This window comes from Terrapene carolina, unplaced genomic scaffold (assembly GCF_002925995.2).
Source record: "Terrapene carolina triunguis isolate 2854851 unplaced genomic scaffold, T_m_triunguis-2.0 Scaffold96, whole genome shotgun sequence".
Classification (NCBI taxonomy): domain Eukaryota; kingdom Metazoa; phylum Chordata; order Testudines; family Emydidae; genus Terrapene; species Terrapene triunguis.
In genome coordinates, this window is record NW_020664447.1 from 12,374,847 (window position 1) to 12,389,720 (window position 14,874).

The 14,874-nt window shown below is 39.7% G+C and overlaps 1 protein-coding gene across 1 annotated transcript in view; it reads left to right on the forward strand.

Moving 5' to 3' along the window:
* DCDC1 (doublecortin domain containing 1) overlaps window positions 1–14,874 on the forward strand; it is a 392,627-nt gene that overhangs the window by 213,698 nt on the left and 164,055 nt on the right. Inside the window, exons 15-16 of the mRNA XM_029911543.1 lie at window positions 5,605–5,723; window positions 8,618–8,678. Of these exons, the coding sequence (XP_029767403.1) occupies window positions 5,605–5,723; window positions 8,618–8,678 (180 nt within the window). The remainder of the gene's footprint in view (window positions 1–5,604; window positions 5,724–8,617; window positions 8,679–14,874) is intronic.

The window sequence follows — 14,874 nt, forward strand, 5'->3', positions numbered from 1 at the left end:
GGGAGCAGTACTGGAATGGTGGGAAGTTGAGGGGGTGGGACAGCAGGGAGAGCGATGGGGGTGGGATGACGGGAGAGGCTGAAGAAGAGATTTGGGGTAGGGCAAGGCTGAGGGCAGTGGGTTGGGGGGAGCAGGGGGACTGTGGGGGAGGCTGTTGGAACGGGGGCAGGGACTGAGGGCAGTGGGTTCGGGGTGGGAGGTAAAGGGGGAACTACAGGAGAGGCTGAGGGAGCAGGGTCAGGGTGGGGCCTGAGGGCAGTGGGTCTGAGGGGAGCCCCCCCAGAGGGACCTGCCAGGGGGCCAGGTGAGCCCAGCAGAGCTTACCTGGAGCGGCTCCCAGGAAGCATGCAGCAGGCAGGTCCCTCCCAGTCCCTCTGGCCCCTTCCTAGGATCGGGTCGGGTCGAGGGGAGGGGGGCAGGGCTCTCTGCCCGGCGACAGCTGCCTGCTGCCGGAGTCTACAAGCCCCGCCCCGCTGCAGCACGCAGGGGAGTGAGACCTCCTCCCTGCCTCTCTGTGTGCCGGGGCAGGGGGAGGGCTGCGCTCTGCAGGCTCCTGCCGGCCGGGCGGGGGGCCCCGTGGGCTGGCGCCGCTGCGCCGGGAGCTCTCAGCTGCGCGCTGCCCCAGGGCCCAGGGAGGGAAGGTGAGTGGCGCCAGCGTTGCCGGCTTGCCGCGGTTCCCCCAGCGCGGCTGCCCTGTCCTCGCTTTTAGGTCTTTAAATAGCCGTCCGGGGGGAAATCCCGGACATTTTTAGCTTTTTACAAATTCCCCCCGGACGGCTATTTAAAGACCCAAAAGCCGGACATGTCCGGGGAAACCCAGACATATGGTAACCCTAAAAAATTATTGCAGCCTTGCACAGGCCCCATTCACATGCCAGAGGGCCTACTGTAGTTCTGAATTATAGCTGCCAATTTTGGTTGGACGAATTCCTGGAGATTTCATCTCAGGATATAATCTTCAATGAAAGATCGATCTTTAATTCCTGGAGGCTCCAGGACAATTCTGGAGGGTTGGCAACCTTATTCTGAATACTAATTGCTTCCATCAGATCATTTTGTTGTGGAACTTCACCTCCTGATGAATGTAACCAGTCACAGAATGCCAAACCAGCCCTATCGAGTTCAAGTCAAATGATCTGCAACAAGACAGCCATTGCACACTTGTCAAGCAGAAGCATATTGCTAACACTGTGGGCAATTGTACACTACTTGTACTGTACTTATTTTCCTAAAAGGCATAGCTATAGTGTAAGTGGCACATCACTCAGGGGAGGGGGCACATCCATTTTACTGTTTCAGCCTGGAATAGCAGCATATAAACAGGATTCTTTGGGTGTCTGTTTCTGAGAGGAGATATAGAATGAAGTTAAAAGCAAATATCTCATTCTATAACAGTTTACAGTTTTATATGAGATGTGCGTATGTATATATATCAGGGGTGGCCAAACTTACTGACCCTCCAAGCCGCATACGACAATCTTCAGAAGTTCGAGAGCCAGGACATGCCTGCTGAGGCTCAGGGCTTCAGCCCTGTGAGACAGGGTGTCTCAGGACTTCAGGCCCCTGGGAAGCACCTGCCAGGGCTCAGGGCTTCAGCCCCATGGGAGGCATCTGCTGGGGCTCAGGGCTTCAGCCCTGTGGGGGGAGGGAGGGGTCTTGGGGCTTTAGCCCACGTCTGCTGAAGCCCTGAGCCTTGGCAGGTGTGCCCCATAGGATTGAAACCCTGAGAACCCCTCCCTGCTGGGCAGAAGAAGCCCTTAGCCCCACCACCCAGCTGCAGTGCAGAAGCCCCGAGCTGCCCTCCCCCACACAATCTGGTAGGCAGAGAAGGGGGAGGCTCTCCGCAAGCTGCACTTTAATTGTAAAAGAGGCGCTTGCGGCTCGTGAGCCATGGTTTGGCCACCCCTGAGATAGATCCTAGATATAGATAAATGAGCGATAGTATTTAACTAATAAATATGGCTTGTGAGAAGTGATGCAGGTTTTATTTTTTATTGTTTCACTTAAAGTAGTAAAATTTCCTGGTTCATCCATTTAACATTAAGCATCCAAGGCCCCACTTCTGCAATGAGCTCTATAATGACACATCCCTCTGCCCACTTGGGGTCCCATTGAAGTCAATAGGGCTTCATGGGGGGGGCACGTCTCTGCACATACAGAACTCATGGCAAGATAAAAGTCCAAATATGTAATTATTATTCACACTTTCCCCAATGGACTATGGAACAATGATCCAAAGCAAGTTTGAGACATATGGAAGCAAGAGAGATTGCTCTTTAATAAACAATTCAGATAATTAATTGACAGTCTTTTGAAATGATCTTAGCTGATTTTTTTCCTTTCTTTTTTATTGATGTGGTATGAAAGAAACAAGTGCTGAAGTCCTCTGATTTTTTTTTCATTGGTCAGGATAAAATGAACACATTTTAATAGACTCTGTTACTTTATGAGCATTTTTTTAAATAAAAGGTTTCCCTCATCAATGCAATATCTTACATTTATTATATCAGATATATTATACCTAGATATGTGACATGCAATAAAGTGCCTCAGCCCATTATTCAACTATCTGATCTGCTTTATAATATTTGATGTCAGTATCTGGTTGCTTTTGCATTATAAGAGTACTAATTTGGGGGCGTTTGTGTGATCTAAATGCTTTCTTTGCCCTCCTGCAAGTCTTGGATCTATAATGTTGACTAAACCTTTTTGGTAGTGTCCTTCCCTCATAACTGTTTTATTGAGCTATAAAAAGGAAAATCTATAGCAGCATGTAGCTCCCAAAGATACTTGAACCCCAAAGGTTCAGAGGTTTAATGAAGATATGCATGGAAAAGTTTGAATCCTTTTTGAATCTGACCCAAATTCCTTCTGTCTGGAAATCTCAAGAAACAGCATTTCTTGTGAGATGTCTAGTGTTTCCTGGCTTTTCAGAAGTACTGCCATTTCAGCTTGTTGCCCTAGATGGCACCACAAAATGCAGTGGCCTTTGAAATTCCAAATAAACTAAGTTACCCAAACGTTATCAAACCTCACAACACGCTTCAGTTGAAGTTTTGGATGAATATTTACTTCTGTGCTCACTGTAGCTGAACCATCCACAGTAACTTCTTGTTATGACATTTTATTATGTAGGTGTAAAGGTTAATTATTGTGCATCTACCTATGACTATTATGGATTAGACAAATCACTAAAAAATTTAGTTTGTTTAAAAAAAACCTTCTTTGTACAGCAAGTGCCATTGAAAAGTAAATATTTATCAATAGTTATTAACCTATAGAATCTTTATCCTGCAGTTATGTTATGTCCTGTATACAGGGAAATACTGCAATATCTCAGGTACCATGGTACTGGTATGGCAACTACTAGCTTTAAGTATTCTCTTAGCCTGTAGCATCCCAGGAGTCACTGAAATATTTAAGGTAAATAATACATATTTTTTAATATTTATGTACCCTAGAGATAAAAAAGTCAGCTTTTCAAAATTCTACTTGCCCGCTAATCTGGAGTGCATAACTCCCACCCCCACCACTCCGTCATCATCACCAACATCATCCTGGCATAGAAAGTACGCTTATTAAATTTGCAGATGATACCAAACTGGGAGGGATTGCAACTGCTTTGGAGGATAGGGTCAAAATTCAAAATGATCTGGACAAATTGGAGAAATGGTCTGAGGTAAACAGGATGAAGTTTAATAAAGACAAATGCAAAGTGCTCCACTTAGGAAGGAACAATCAGTTTCACACTACAGAGTGGGAAGAGATTGTCTAGGAAGGAGTATGGCAGAAAGGGATATAGGGGTTATAGTGGACCACAAGCTAAATATGAGTCAACAGTGTGATACTGTTGCAAAAAAAGCAAATGTGATTCTGGGATGCATTAACAGGTGTGTTGTGAGCAAGACATGAGAAGCCATTCTTCCGCTCTACTCTGCGCTGGTTAGGCCTCAACTGGAGTATTGTGTCCAGTTCTGGGCACCACATTTCAAGAAAGATGTGGAGAAATTGGAGAGGGTCCAGAGAAGAGCAACAAGAATGATTAAAAGTCTAGAGAATATGACCTATGAAGGAAGGCTGAAAGAATTGGGTTTGTTTAGTTTGGAAAAAAGAAGACTGAGAGGGGACATGATAGCAGTTTTCAGGTATCTAAAAGGGTGTCATAAGGAGGAGGGAGAAAACTTGTTCATCTTAGCCTCTAAGGATAGAACAAGCAGCAATGGGCTTAAACTGCAGCAATGGCGGTTTAGGTTGGACATTAGGAAAAAGTTCCTAACTGTCAGGGTGGTTAAACATTGGAATAAACTGCCTAGGGAGGTTGTGGAATCTCCATCTCTGGAGATATTTAAGAGTAGGTTAGATAAATGTCTATCAGGGATGGTCTAGACAGTATTTGGTCCTGCCATGAGGGCAGGGGACTGGACTCGATGACCTCTCGAGGTCCCTTCCAGTCCTAGAGTCTATGAATCTATGAATCTATGAATCCTGGTAAAGGGTGGGTGAGTAGATTTTGCAGTCGACTAGATAAATTTTCATGACAGTTTTCCAAGACTGATAAAAATTATATCAGGTGATGATTTACATTTTAAACTGTCCTTTAAAACTAACATTTTCATAGTGATAGGTGTGTACCAATAATGGAGAGGAATTATTTATGATTGTAAAAGAGGATATAACTAGAAATAATTGAATGAAAATCAATAACTGTGAGGACAAACTCTTGACTGTGAGATCTATGAGGCTGTGGAATAGGCTCCCAAAAAAAGTTGTGAGACATGCCCCCCCACTACCATCATTATTTGGGGCTTTTTAAGGAACACTGGACAAAGTATTAGCAAATATTCTTTGGGGGTCAATCCTGCTCTGGCAGGGTGCTAAGCTACTTCATCCAATAAATCTTTTCCTATTTCCTATTCTATCTCCTTTGTCCTATTTTTCTCTTGCCACAATTGATAATATATTAAAATATTGCAAACAAAATGTTTGGGAAAATCTTGTTAAAATACCTGTTATAATTTTAAATGCAAATTAAAGAAATGTCATAAAATATTGTTAAATGTTTCACTTCTAACAAAGCCTTCAGTCATCTAGCTTTGGGAGTAAGTGTGGACATTAGAACAACAACAACAACAAAAAACAGTTCAAACTAGTCTTTAAAGATGTTTAACCAGCACTGTTTCAGACTTGGAGTAAAACTTTAAATTGACTCAAAGACTATAGATTTGTTGCAATCTTTGCAGTTCACTGAACTTTTTTTCTGTGCATACATATTTCAAGTAAACTCTGTAGTTATAAGGATAGCAAGTGACACGTTATGGACCCTAAATCGTTGCACTGTGAAATATGCACAGAAAAAGGACAAATGAAGATATCAAGGGTCTGTTCTATTTTGCACTGAACTGTAAAATGCCACCCTTGTTGTACAGAAGATCACTGGTTCTGAGCAGGGCTCATTGACTGCTAAGTTGTGGGTAGTGTTTCACTTTCTGCAACTGTTAATATCCTGGGTTATCCAGGCATAATGACCTCTCTATTTGTGACACATTGTTGAATTTTCTGGTTCTTTTAACTTATTCAAACCCTTTTTTCTCCATTCATTGGAAGGCTGGAATGATTCTGAGTCGAGCTTTGGTACAGAGCTGTCTAGCTATTGGTCATCCAATTAGAGTTGAGACAGATGATGGCACATCTCTGGAAGGATATAAGTTAACAGTACAGAAAAGGTACTGATAATATGTTGCTTGTGCCATATGTAGAATTATATGGGTAATTTGAATGTTATTGAGAAATGCTGCTATACTGTTTTATTTCAGTGTTCCTGAATCATATATGTTAATCAATGTATTATTATAGCTGATCTTTCATCTTCAAATTCCTACTGGAATCAGAATTTCAATTATATAACCATCTAATTATTAGTCATCTCTCTCTCTCTTTTAAAGATTTTAAATAATCATAAAGGTTTGGACAGTTTAAGAATGTAGCCTCTTTGAAATATATAAGCTAAAAATGGAGTTGACGCTACAATATAGTGTTCGCTTTTCCTAGTCTGAATGCGTTCTGATTTCTGCTAATCCTGCAAGATTATTGGGGCAGATCCTGCAGTCAGTGGAGCTATGACAATTTACAGCAACTGAGTTCTGTTAGTTGAGCACTGGAATATCGTCCTTCTCCCCTTCTCCTTCCCCACCAAACACAAAAAAGTAAAGTTACTTGTTGTGTTACATGCTAACAGTAACTCTTTCTTATCTTGGCCATCACCATGAGACTCTCGTTTCTTTAGGATCACATAATCTACATGCTTTTTCACTTTGTCCCTTATAACTATAAACCTGATTCAAAGTTCATTGATATCAATGGGAAAACATACAACAATGGAAGATATTGAATTTTGCTATCTGAAATGGAAACTTCACAACATGAAGAAAAAGGAAGCAAAACTTAACAGTGACATCTAGTTCCTTAGCAAATGCAAGAAACAAAACATCATCTCAGAGGTCTCACTATCTATAATCCTCTGACCACTATATGCAACTCCAGATATGCTGAACAGCTCTGCAGACGGATGTCAGAAACATACAATAATGGAAAAACCTTCATTTTAGACTGAATATGTAGGTTGGGTTCACTTAGAGAAGTATAAGCAAAAGGCAAAATTACTTGCAACAGGATTTTTATTTTTATTTTTTTGCTATTCATTACAAACTCTCTCAGGGACTTGTTTTCAATTTTTTTGCTTGAAAATGAACTCCTTTCTAAGATACTAAATGCATGTGCCATTCCAGTGTCCTTACTACTAGATAATCCATGGTGGAAGCCACAAGAACGGTTTTGTCAGGTATAGATTCAAATTGTCATTCAAGAACTCCATAGTATACACAGTAGTGTACACAACTGTGTTTTGGTGTTGGGCATTCACAACAAAAGCTTGTTTGCTTTATCCTCTTTTGACCTCCAATTTTTGTGTGTGTTCTTCATTTTACATACCAGATGTTTTACAAGCTGTATATTAGCATTATTAATTACATGCTTAGGCATGGTTTAAAGAACACATAGTACCCATAGACTTTCCACACTGGAAAACATCAATAGGTATATACAAATGACAAAGGAACCACCTCAGTAACATGGTACAGTTCTAAAAATTCTTACTCAAGAAGTAGTCCTGATTTATATGAGTATTCCCATTGAAGTCTATTTGTTTGCATAAGGACTACACATGATTTAGCAAGCGGGCCTCAATTCTGAAAATTAAATATTACGAAATATGGAATCTCACTTAGGTACACTGGGTAACATTCACATTTATTTAGAAGTAAACATTTCCAATATTGTTCTAGCAAGCCTAACCCTAGAAAGAAAGATCAAGGGAAAGTTTTTTAGTAGATTATATCTGTTAACCTGCTCAGCATGGGAGAACTTTTATTAATATTGTATATTCCCAATGGCATAGTTCTCAGGGTCACTATGCCTTTTATGCCTATACTTCCCAGCAAAGGAACAATTGCATAGGATAGGGTGAATGTTTTACTAGACCATTGGGCACATTGATTTTTATATTCATGGATATGTAGATCAAATTGAAATAACCTAAAGGGGGCTGATGTGATGCCCCAGGAGTGTTACAGATGTCAAGATTCCTAGTAACTTTGAGTATGTTTCTACTCTGGGTGCACTCCCTGCAGAAAAATAGCACAGGGTGTCATTGAGATCTGTCACTTGCTGACACTTAGGGGAAAAAACTCCTCTACCTACACTAGGTCATTCCCAAGACATGTCCCATATGAATAAGATTGTGCACTGAACCTAGTTTTGATTTATTTACATTTAAAGTAAATGTTACACAAGTCAGACACACATGATCTTTTGCCTGCTGATATATCCTTAAGCAAATGTCCATGTATTGGAATGCTAAGATGTCTTTTTTTTCTTATATAGGACACTACCTCAGAAATGTATTTTTGTAAACACCCTGAAACTAAAGGGCAGGAGCGACCTCTATTTAAAGATCTGATAAAATTGCACTGATTTAAGGAACTTCTTGTTTTGAAGTGTTTATATTGTTTAATATTGAAATGTTAATGATGAAAAAATCGTAAGATGATGTTAAGATTGAGAAAGATATGAAGTCTAGGAAACTAAACCTTAAGGTGCATCCTCCTTCTTCAGCTGTGCTATTGTGAAGCCCTTTCCCCCAGAAATAAGGCATCATGAGTTAAAATCCAGGTGTCAGTTAGAATTTGGGCGTTTTGGGAATTTCTCAGTTAGTATCACAACTTTAACCCTATTTAAGCATTTTTTAAAATCTGATTCCTTATATGGTATGGTCAAAAGAAATGCTGATGGATTATCTAAAACACAATAAGAAAACAGAAAAGGAAATAGGGTTTCAGTGTCACTGGCATTGTGTTTAATTTCTTGTTTTCAGAATAGCTTTTTGTTTTTTTAAAACATGTATCATGACTCATCAGGCAAAAGTGAAACAGGCATCTTTTATTTGGGAAATCTCACTCTGGAAACTAAAAGTGTAAATGTCATTTGCTGTGTTCATTTGTTTTTTTATTATTTAGTAAGAACTAAACAGGTTTAACTCTTTGATTATACCTTTCCTTTACAGAGACAAAAGCAGCATCTATCAACACTGGGGTTTTGGAAATGATGGTTCTATCTATTGTAAGGTGCGTGCTTCGTAAGTATGTTTGAAGGAAGATGAGGGTTTCTTTAAACTGGTTTACCCTCCTTTTCATACTTTCACATGAAACCTATCAATGTAGGAAAGTTATGTGCATGTGGTGAGGAAAGCACCGTCCTGCATTAATAATTTCAATGTTTTTGTTTTAAATTGTCTCCATGTTAATATTAGAACATTCTATAAAAATATTTTTTCAGTTATTGGTGTCTCTTTTAAATTTGCTTTTGTCCTTTAATTTTTTAACGCTTTCCTTCATCATTATTTTACACACATCTATTTTGATTTATAACTAGTTTTATATAAATAAAAATGCAACGTTATTCTTAATGTAATTGATATAAGAGAATTCATTTGGCCAGAAATCAGTATTTGGAAGGAAGGCTAAAGCTAAAAACAATATAAGGTGCTACTGCCATCTGAAAGCATGTTTCATTGCTTTTATATTCATTTGTTAAGAGAGGCTTAAACACATATGGGGCTGGAACTTGAGCCCCTTACGCCCAGGTCTTGCTATGCCACTGGCTAACAGAGTTTTTAATGTAAACATTCAAAGAGCTTTAAATGTAGTGATTTTGTACATGGAACAAAACATAGAGACTGCTTTAGCAAACAATGAGATATTCTTTCATTAAAAAGAGATGTAGAAAGGCCTCTCCACATTTTGATTGGGAAAGAAGGGAACGCCTATTTATGGTATTTGTGTAATGTGGGGACTATTTAAAGGACAGTTCTCAAGTTAAGTGATAGTGAGGCAATTGTTTCAGTAAAACTCTGAGTCAATGACCACATAGCACCTTTAAACAGTGGGGATGGGAGTCAGGGCATTGTTCAGCTTGCCAGGGAAGAGGGAATAGCGCTTTACAGCCAGGAGGGGGAATGAGGCTCAGAAGCGACTGCAAAAGAGAGTGTGGGTCAGTGTGGCGACACTGATGCTGAATCTCCTCCCCAGGGACCAGAAGGGCTGGGGAGGTCAAACGGAGCAAGCCCAGCGGGAAAAGCCCCTTTTTCCAGGACCAGGCAAAGCAGCACCCACCCTACCTCCCCTTGAGGCAGCAAAATGCCAGGTTTGCTCAGGACCTGCTGTGGGTGTTGTGCTAGCTGCTCCTTTCTAGGGGGCTGGGAAGGAATTTTTCCTTCACCACCAGACTGGCCAAGGTTTTTATTTTTGCTTTCCCCACAACGGGTTCAGGGAGGGCTTTGCTATGGTGCGTAGGGAAGGGAGTTAGGCTATGGTGTCACAACTCATTATATAAGTGTGGGGCAGCTGCCCAGTGCAGGGACTCCATAGGGAAGGGCTGCAACGACTGGATAAATGGCTTGGTAAAGGTCTTAAAACACCGTAAAAGAAGTGTTTGTTAAAAGAGTGGAACGGGAAGGGGGGTATTCAGAGCTCCTATGACTGGCACAGCAGGTAGCCAACCCTCCTTTCACCATAACCCTTATTTGATGGGGGAATGGTAAGGGAATCGCCCTGCCTCAGCCTCCCTGCACCAATCAGTGTCTCCTCTGAGAGACCCCTTTCCTGCCTGCATTCCAAGCCTCTCCCTGGGGAGGGCAAGAGGTGGCCAAGCAGGGAAGGTCTGACTTTTGTTTCTGAATTTGCAGATGTGCCATTGAGCTGTGGAAGGCCTTGGGTGAAGGTCTCAGCTATGGGTTGGCTGGGGGCCCTGGGTGGAAAAAGAGGAGGCTGGCAGAAGGACCCTGGTAGTTAATGAATGATCATGGAGTTACCTGCATTATCCACTTCTATCTGCTGGGTAGTCCCAGACATGTAATAATAAAATTGTGACCTGATTAAAACCATATCAGGTGTCTCCTGTCCTTCTTCCAGTATTGCTGGACAAAGCCCACTTCTTAAAAAATAAAATCAACCAACAAACTAAAACCTACTGCTTCAGGACTAAACTGAAGATGATGACATTAAAAATACCAACCAACTTACACTCGTGATTGCCCTTTTTGTAAATACAATGGACTGCTGGCTGTTGTGCTTACTCTCTAACAGGTAAAGGAAACACCACTCTTCAAATACATTACTGGTGGAATAGGAATATATTTCTTTGAGTATATTTGCTGTCAAGAAGTTCCTTTTCAGTGACTGCAGTCACATCAAGTCTCTGAATGACAGTGTTAATGTGGGCAACATGAGTGCAACGGCCTTTAGTGCATAGTGTTGACAAAGAGACTCTTTTTATTTTGTATGGGTGAAGATGAGTGTCCTCACGCTGCAGCTTGAATGAATGAATTCTGACATATTTTAGGTCAGTTCATATATGTGGGCATTAGGGATCCATGGACAGTAGTATTTGGTTAACATTCACTCTCTTCTCCCCTCCTTGCCCTTCCAACTCAAATAATCGGCTGTATACCACTAGTGGGGTGATGTCCAGTGCCTTTTGCAAAGATTAATTGAATTGTACTTACCAGGACCTAAAAAGTTTCAGTGGCTCTTGAATGTACAGTGAATTTTCTGAAAATGTGCGCTGAAATGTTGGGAACATGTACAGTGTTAAAATCTGCTAATTTACAGAAAATAATAGAATACTCAGTCCAGCAGGAAATCAATAGCAGGCCTGTCACTAGCATTGTCTGCCTGGGACCAGTCTTCTATTTTCCTCCCACTCATATGGACATTCCATCGGAATGATTAGATACTACTGTTCACATAGCACTGATGGACTGACAGAATGGAGCGACAGTAGAAGTGTTCTCTCTTTCTTTACCTGCTGAGTACAGCACTTCGTCCTTTTTTGTTATGCATAGTGATTTTTCATGTGCTGGCTTTTTAAAACCCTTTGTGTACTCTCTATATAATATTGACTTCCAAAATTGCTACTACTTAACTGCTGACAACAGAACATTTCTGTTCAATTCTGGCCTGTGCTTGACGCACTGAGAACTGGGTGCTAACAATTAGTAGTTCTAATCCCCAAATGGTGTATTTTTCTATATATTTCCCAGCACATTCACTTTATCTGTAGTGTCATGTTTTAAGTTGCAGCATGTGTCAGCCAACAAGAACTGACACAGTAAAATGACATAATACAATGTAATGATATGTGACACATTCATACTGAAAGGGGAACACACTTTCTTTGGAATTGATATCTGCTATTCACTGATTAATTATATTTGTAAATAATTTACAATCTATTATTTATACTGCTTAAATATAATTGTCTTCTGTACTATGTAAGCTTTTATAGGCAATACTATAAAATGATCAAATGCTGTACTATAAAGTGCTTATTCCTAATCTGACACTGATATAATCTCTTTCCAGTCTCTTGACAATATCATTGCTGTAAAGTACAGTAAAAGTTAACCTCTCCAACACCTTAGGGTTATGCATTGAGGATAAATTAACTTTTTGGGTTTGTTCCCTAAATATTATCTTCAAAACTGTAATTTTTGCCCTTACTCATAATGGGCCAATTTCTATGCTCTTCACTCCCATTTAAATCAATAGAAACTTTACCTGAAAAATAACGTCAAGTCTGATCTCATTATAAACAAGGGTAGAAATCAGATTTCAATTACTTCTAGAAATTAATAAATGCTAACTGTGCTTTTTAATAGCCATACTTTGTTATGGATTGTGCATTTATGCCTACCACTGGCATCATCATGAATATTGTGCACTTAAAGCAAATTTAATCCTAAAAGTGAAACATATTAAAGACTATGGGTAAATTTTTCAAAAGTGCCTAAGTACCATTTTTAAAAGTGATTTATACACGTGGGAGCCAATGGGACTTAAGTCACCTAAGTCACTTAAGCATTTTTTAAATGTTTATGGGAGATCTAGTGTAGTGTATCAGATCTGAGTTAAAGACAGTGATAAACTGTGAATAAACAAGTGAGAGTGCTGCATCAAATTCTAGATACACAACTAGCGAGACTCAATATTATTGATGGCAGAAAAACATCTAATCTGTTCCTCAGAAAATGAAAGCCACTTATTGTACTGCTTTTTCTGTTTGAGAAGGTTACTTTAAAATACAGTGAGTTCAGAAGAAAAAAATCCTCACAGATGAAGAAAGGTTGACTGTAAACTAACTGAAAAGAAAGACACTACAACTAAGGCACAAAATATTGAACTTTATCATTAGATGCATCAGCCAAAATTGATAATATTATCAGCAGCTATTGTGATGTTAACATTATCAAGTGATCTCAGAATATGTGGAACAAAAAAGTTCTCTCAGATCTGCATGGCAGCCCTGATGTTCTGTTTTCCGTTTGGGCTCAGAAATGTCATTGATATCCGTGGGTAATCTACAGAATTGGCATTGCAGAATATTGTTTAGAAAGGGTGCTAAAATACAATAGCAATAGGTGCTTTATAAATGAAATAGATAGATTAGATGGACTGGATTCAAGAGCTACCCAGTGGAATGTTTGCCCTTATGCTTATGAAATATACTAATAACAGCAGTCACTAACTTCTAGTGTGTGTTTAGCAGACGATGCCCACAGAAGTATTAATGAGAAAGCGTGTATTTTAAAAAAAAAATGATATTTCATATTTGCAGTTTTGAAGTATAGTACTTAACTAGTGTTTGAATATTTTTCCATGAAAAAATAGTAAAAGTGATCATAAAGTAGTAAACTACATTTGTGGCTGTCAAAGCCACACAGGAAATACTATGCCTCTAACCTTTACACAGTGTCTCTGGGAGGCTACATCATCAAAGCTAGGCCCTAGGCTTCCATTTTTTACAAAGGGCTCCACGGCTCTACTACCATGAGACTGAATCACTGTCTTCAGCACTGCTATTTTTCACCATGATTCCTTCAGCAGGACCAAAAGAGTATAACCCTCCAGTTGGGAACTTACCCCTCTTGAGAACTATGCAACCAGCAGATCTTTTGCAATGACATAGGACAGCCTTTTCAAAACAAGCCATCTTTCATTAATCAATTAACATTCAGTGTGTAGGGTCCTCAGATTAGAATAAAAAGCAGAATTTATAAATGTGTCCGTACTGGCAGTGTTGCCTGCCTCTTTGGCGAAAAGCATCCAGGATTCCATCTCTCCCACTGCGCTGGGCAACAGCATTCTTACAGTTTTCCCACACATTTGTCATCTACTGCTTTCACATGTTCTGCCTCCAATGGCTGGTAGTCATTAAAAGTTAACGTCTGGTTGTTGGTCTTCCATTGAATTTCCAAGGTAACGCCATTCATGTTGACAGTGCTTGCTAGTTCATTCATACCAACCAAGACTTGTGTATTGTGATCAACATCCATCTCGTATTCTCCTGTCCCAGAGGATAAATTGATTCCATCAGTTCTAATAGGTCATAATACAAAAGTGAGTGGGTAAACTGAGCCATGCATATTTTTCATAAAAATACATAATTTCCCCACATTCTCCATAATGACTGTAAGCAAGAAATACTTTCATTTAGGCATAATCCAGCCTCTTTCACCATGGCCACCTATGACCCTTGAAAGCTACTTAGGCTGAAGTAGCTTCTGAGTAGTGACAATGCAGTCACTTCACAGCCTGGGATAAGGAAATGGGACTGATCATGTTACCCTGATGGAAAATATGGTGATTTTCTTGTTGGTTAAGTGGCTGAGAATGCAGATGTCCCTTCCTGCTAGGAAATAGGATGTTATTGCTAGGATATGATAATTTCACCTGGAGTATTTTAGCTAACTTGATAGGCTAGCAAAGTCAATAGTTGGCAACTGAATTTTATTGTTAGTTTGTTAAAAAAATAAAATGCAGTCATTTCACAGCTCAGAGCTTTTTTTCCATCTGAGATGGTAAAACATATTTGAGTTCATGCCTTTTTGCAAAGTGGCATTCTGCTAATATCTTATATTTCAGAGGCTAGCTAAATATGATGCTCATATTTAATTATATATAGTTACTTAAAAATAGGGATACAATATTTGTTTTATCAGAGAGTAAAAACAAAAACTTTATTCCATTTAAGTGGGTGTTTCAGTCTTAAAAGCCGTCAGTTCATATTCTTAAGTTACTTCTTAGCCTTTGCATAGTGTATTTTTCACTGTAGTACATCTGTAAAAGTCATTATGTAAATCTGAATTAGGAAAACTTCCTGAAATACAAAGTTATTTATATACAGTAACTTTTGTGACATTGCCTATATCAACCACTCTTCCCATAATTCCTGGTGTGTAGTTTGTTGTAATTCTGCTGATAT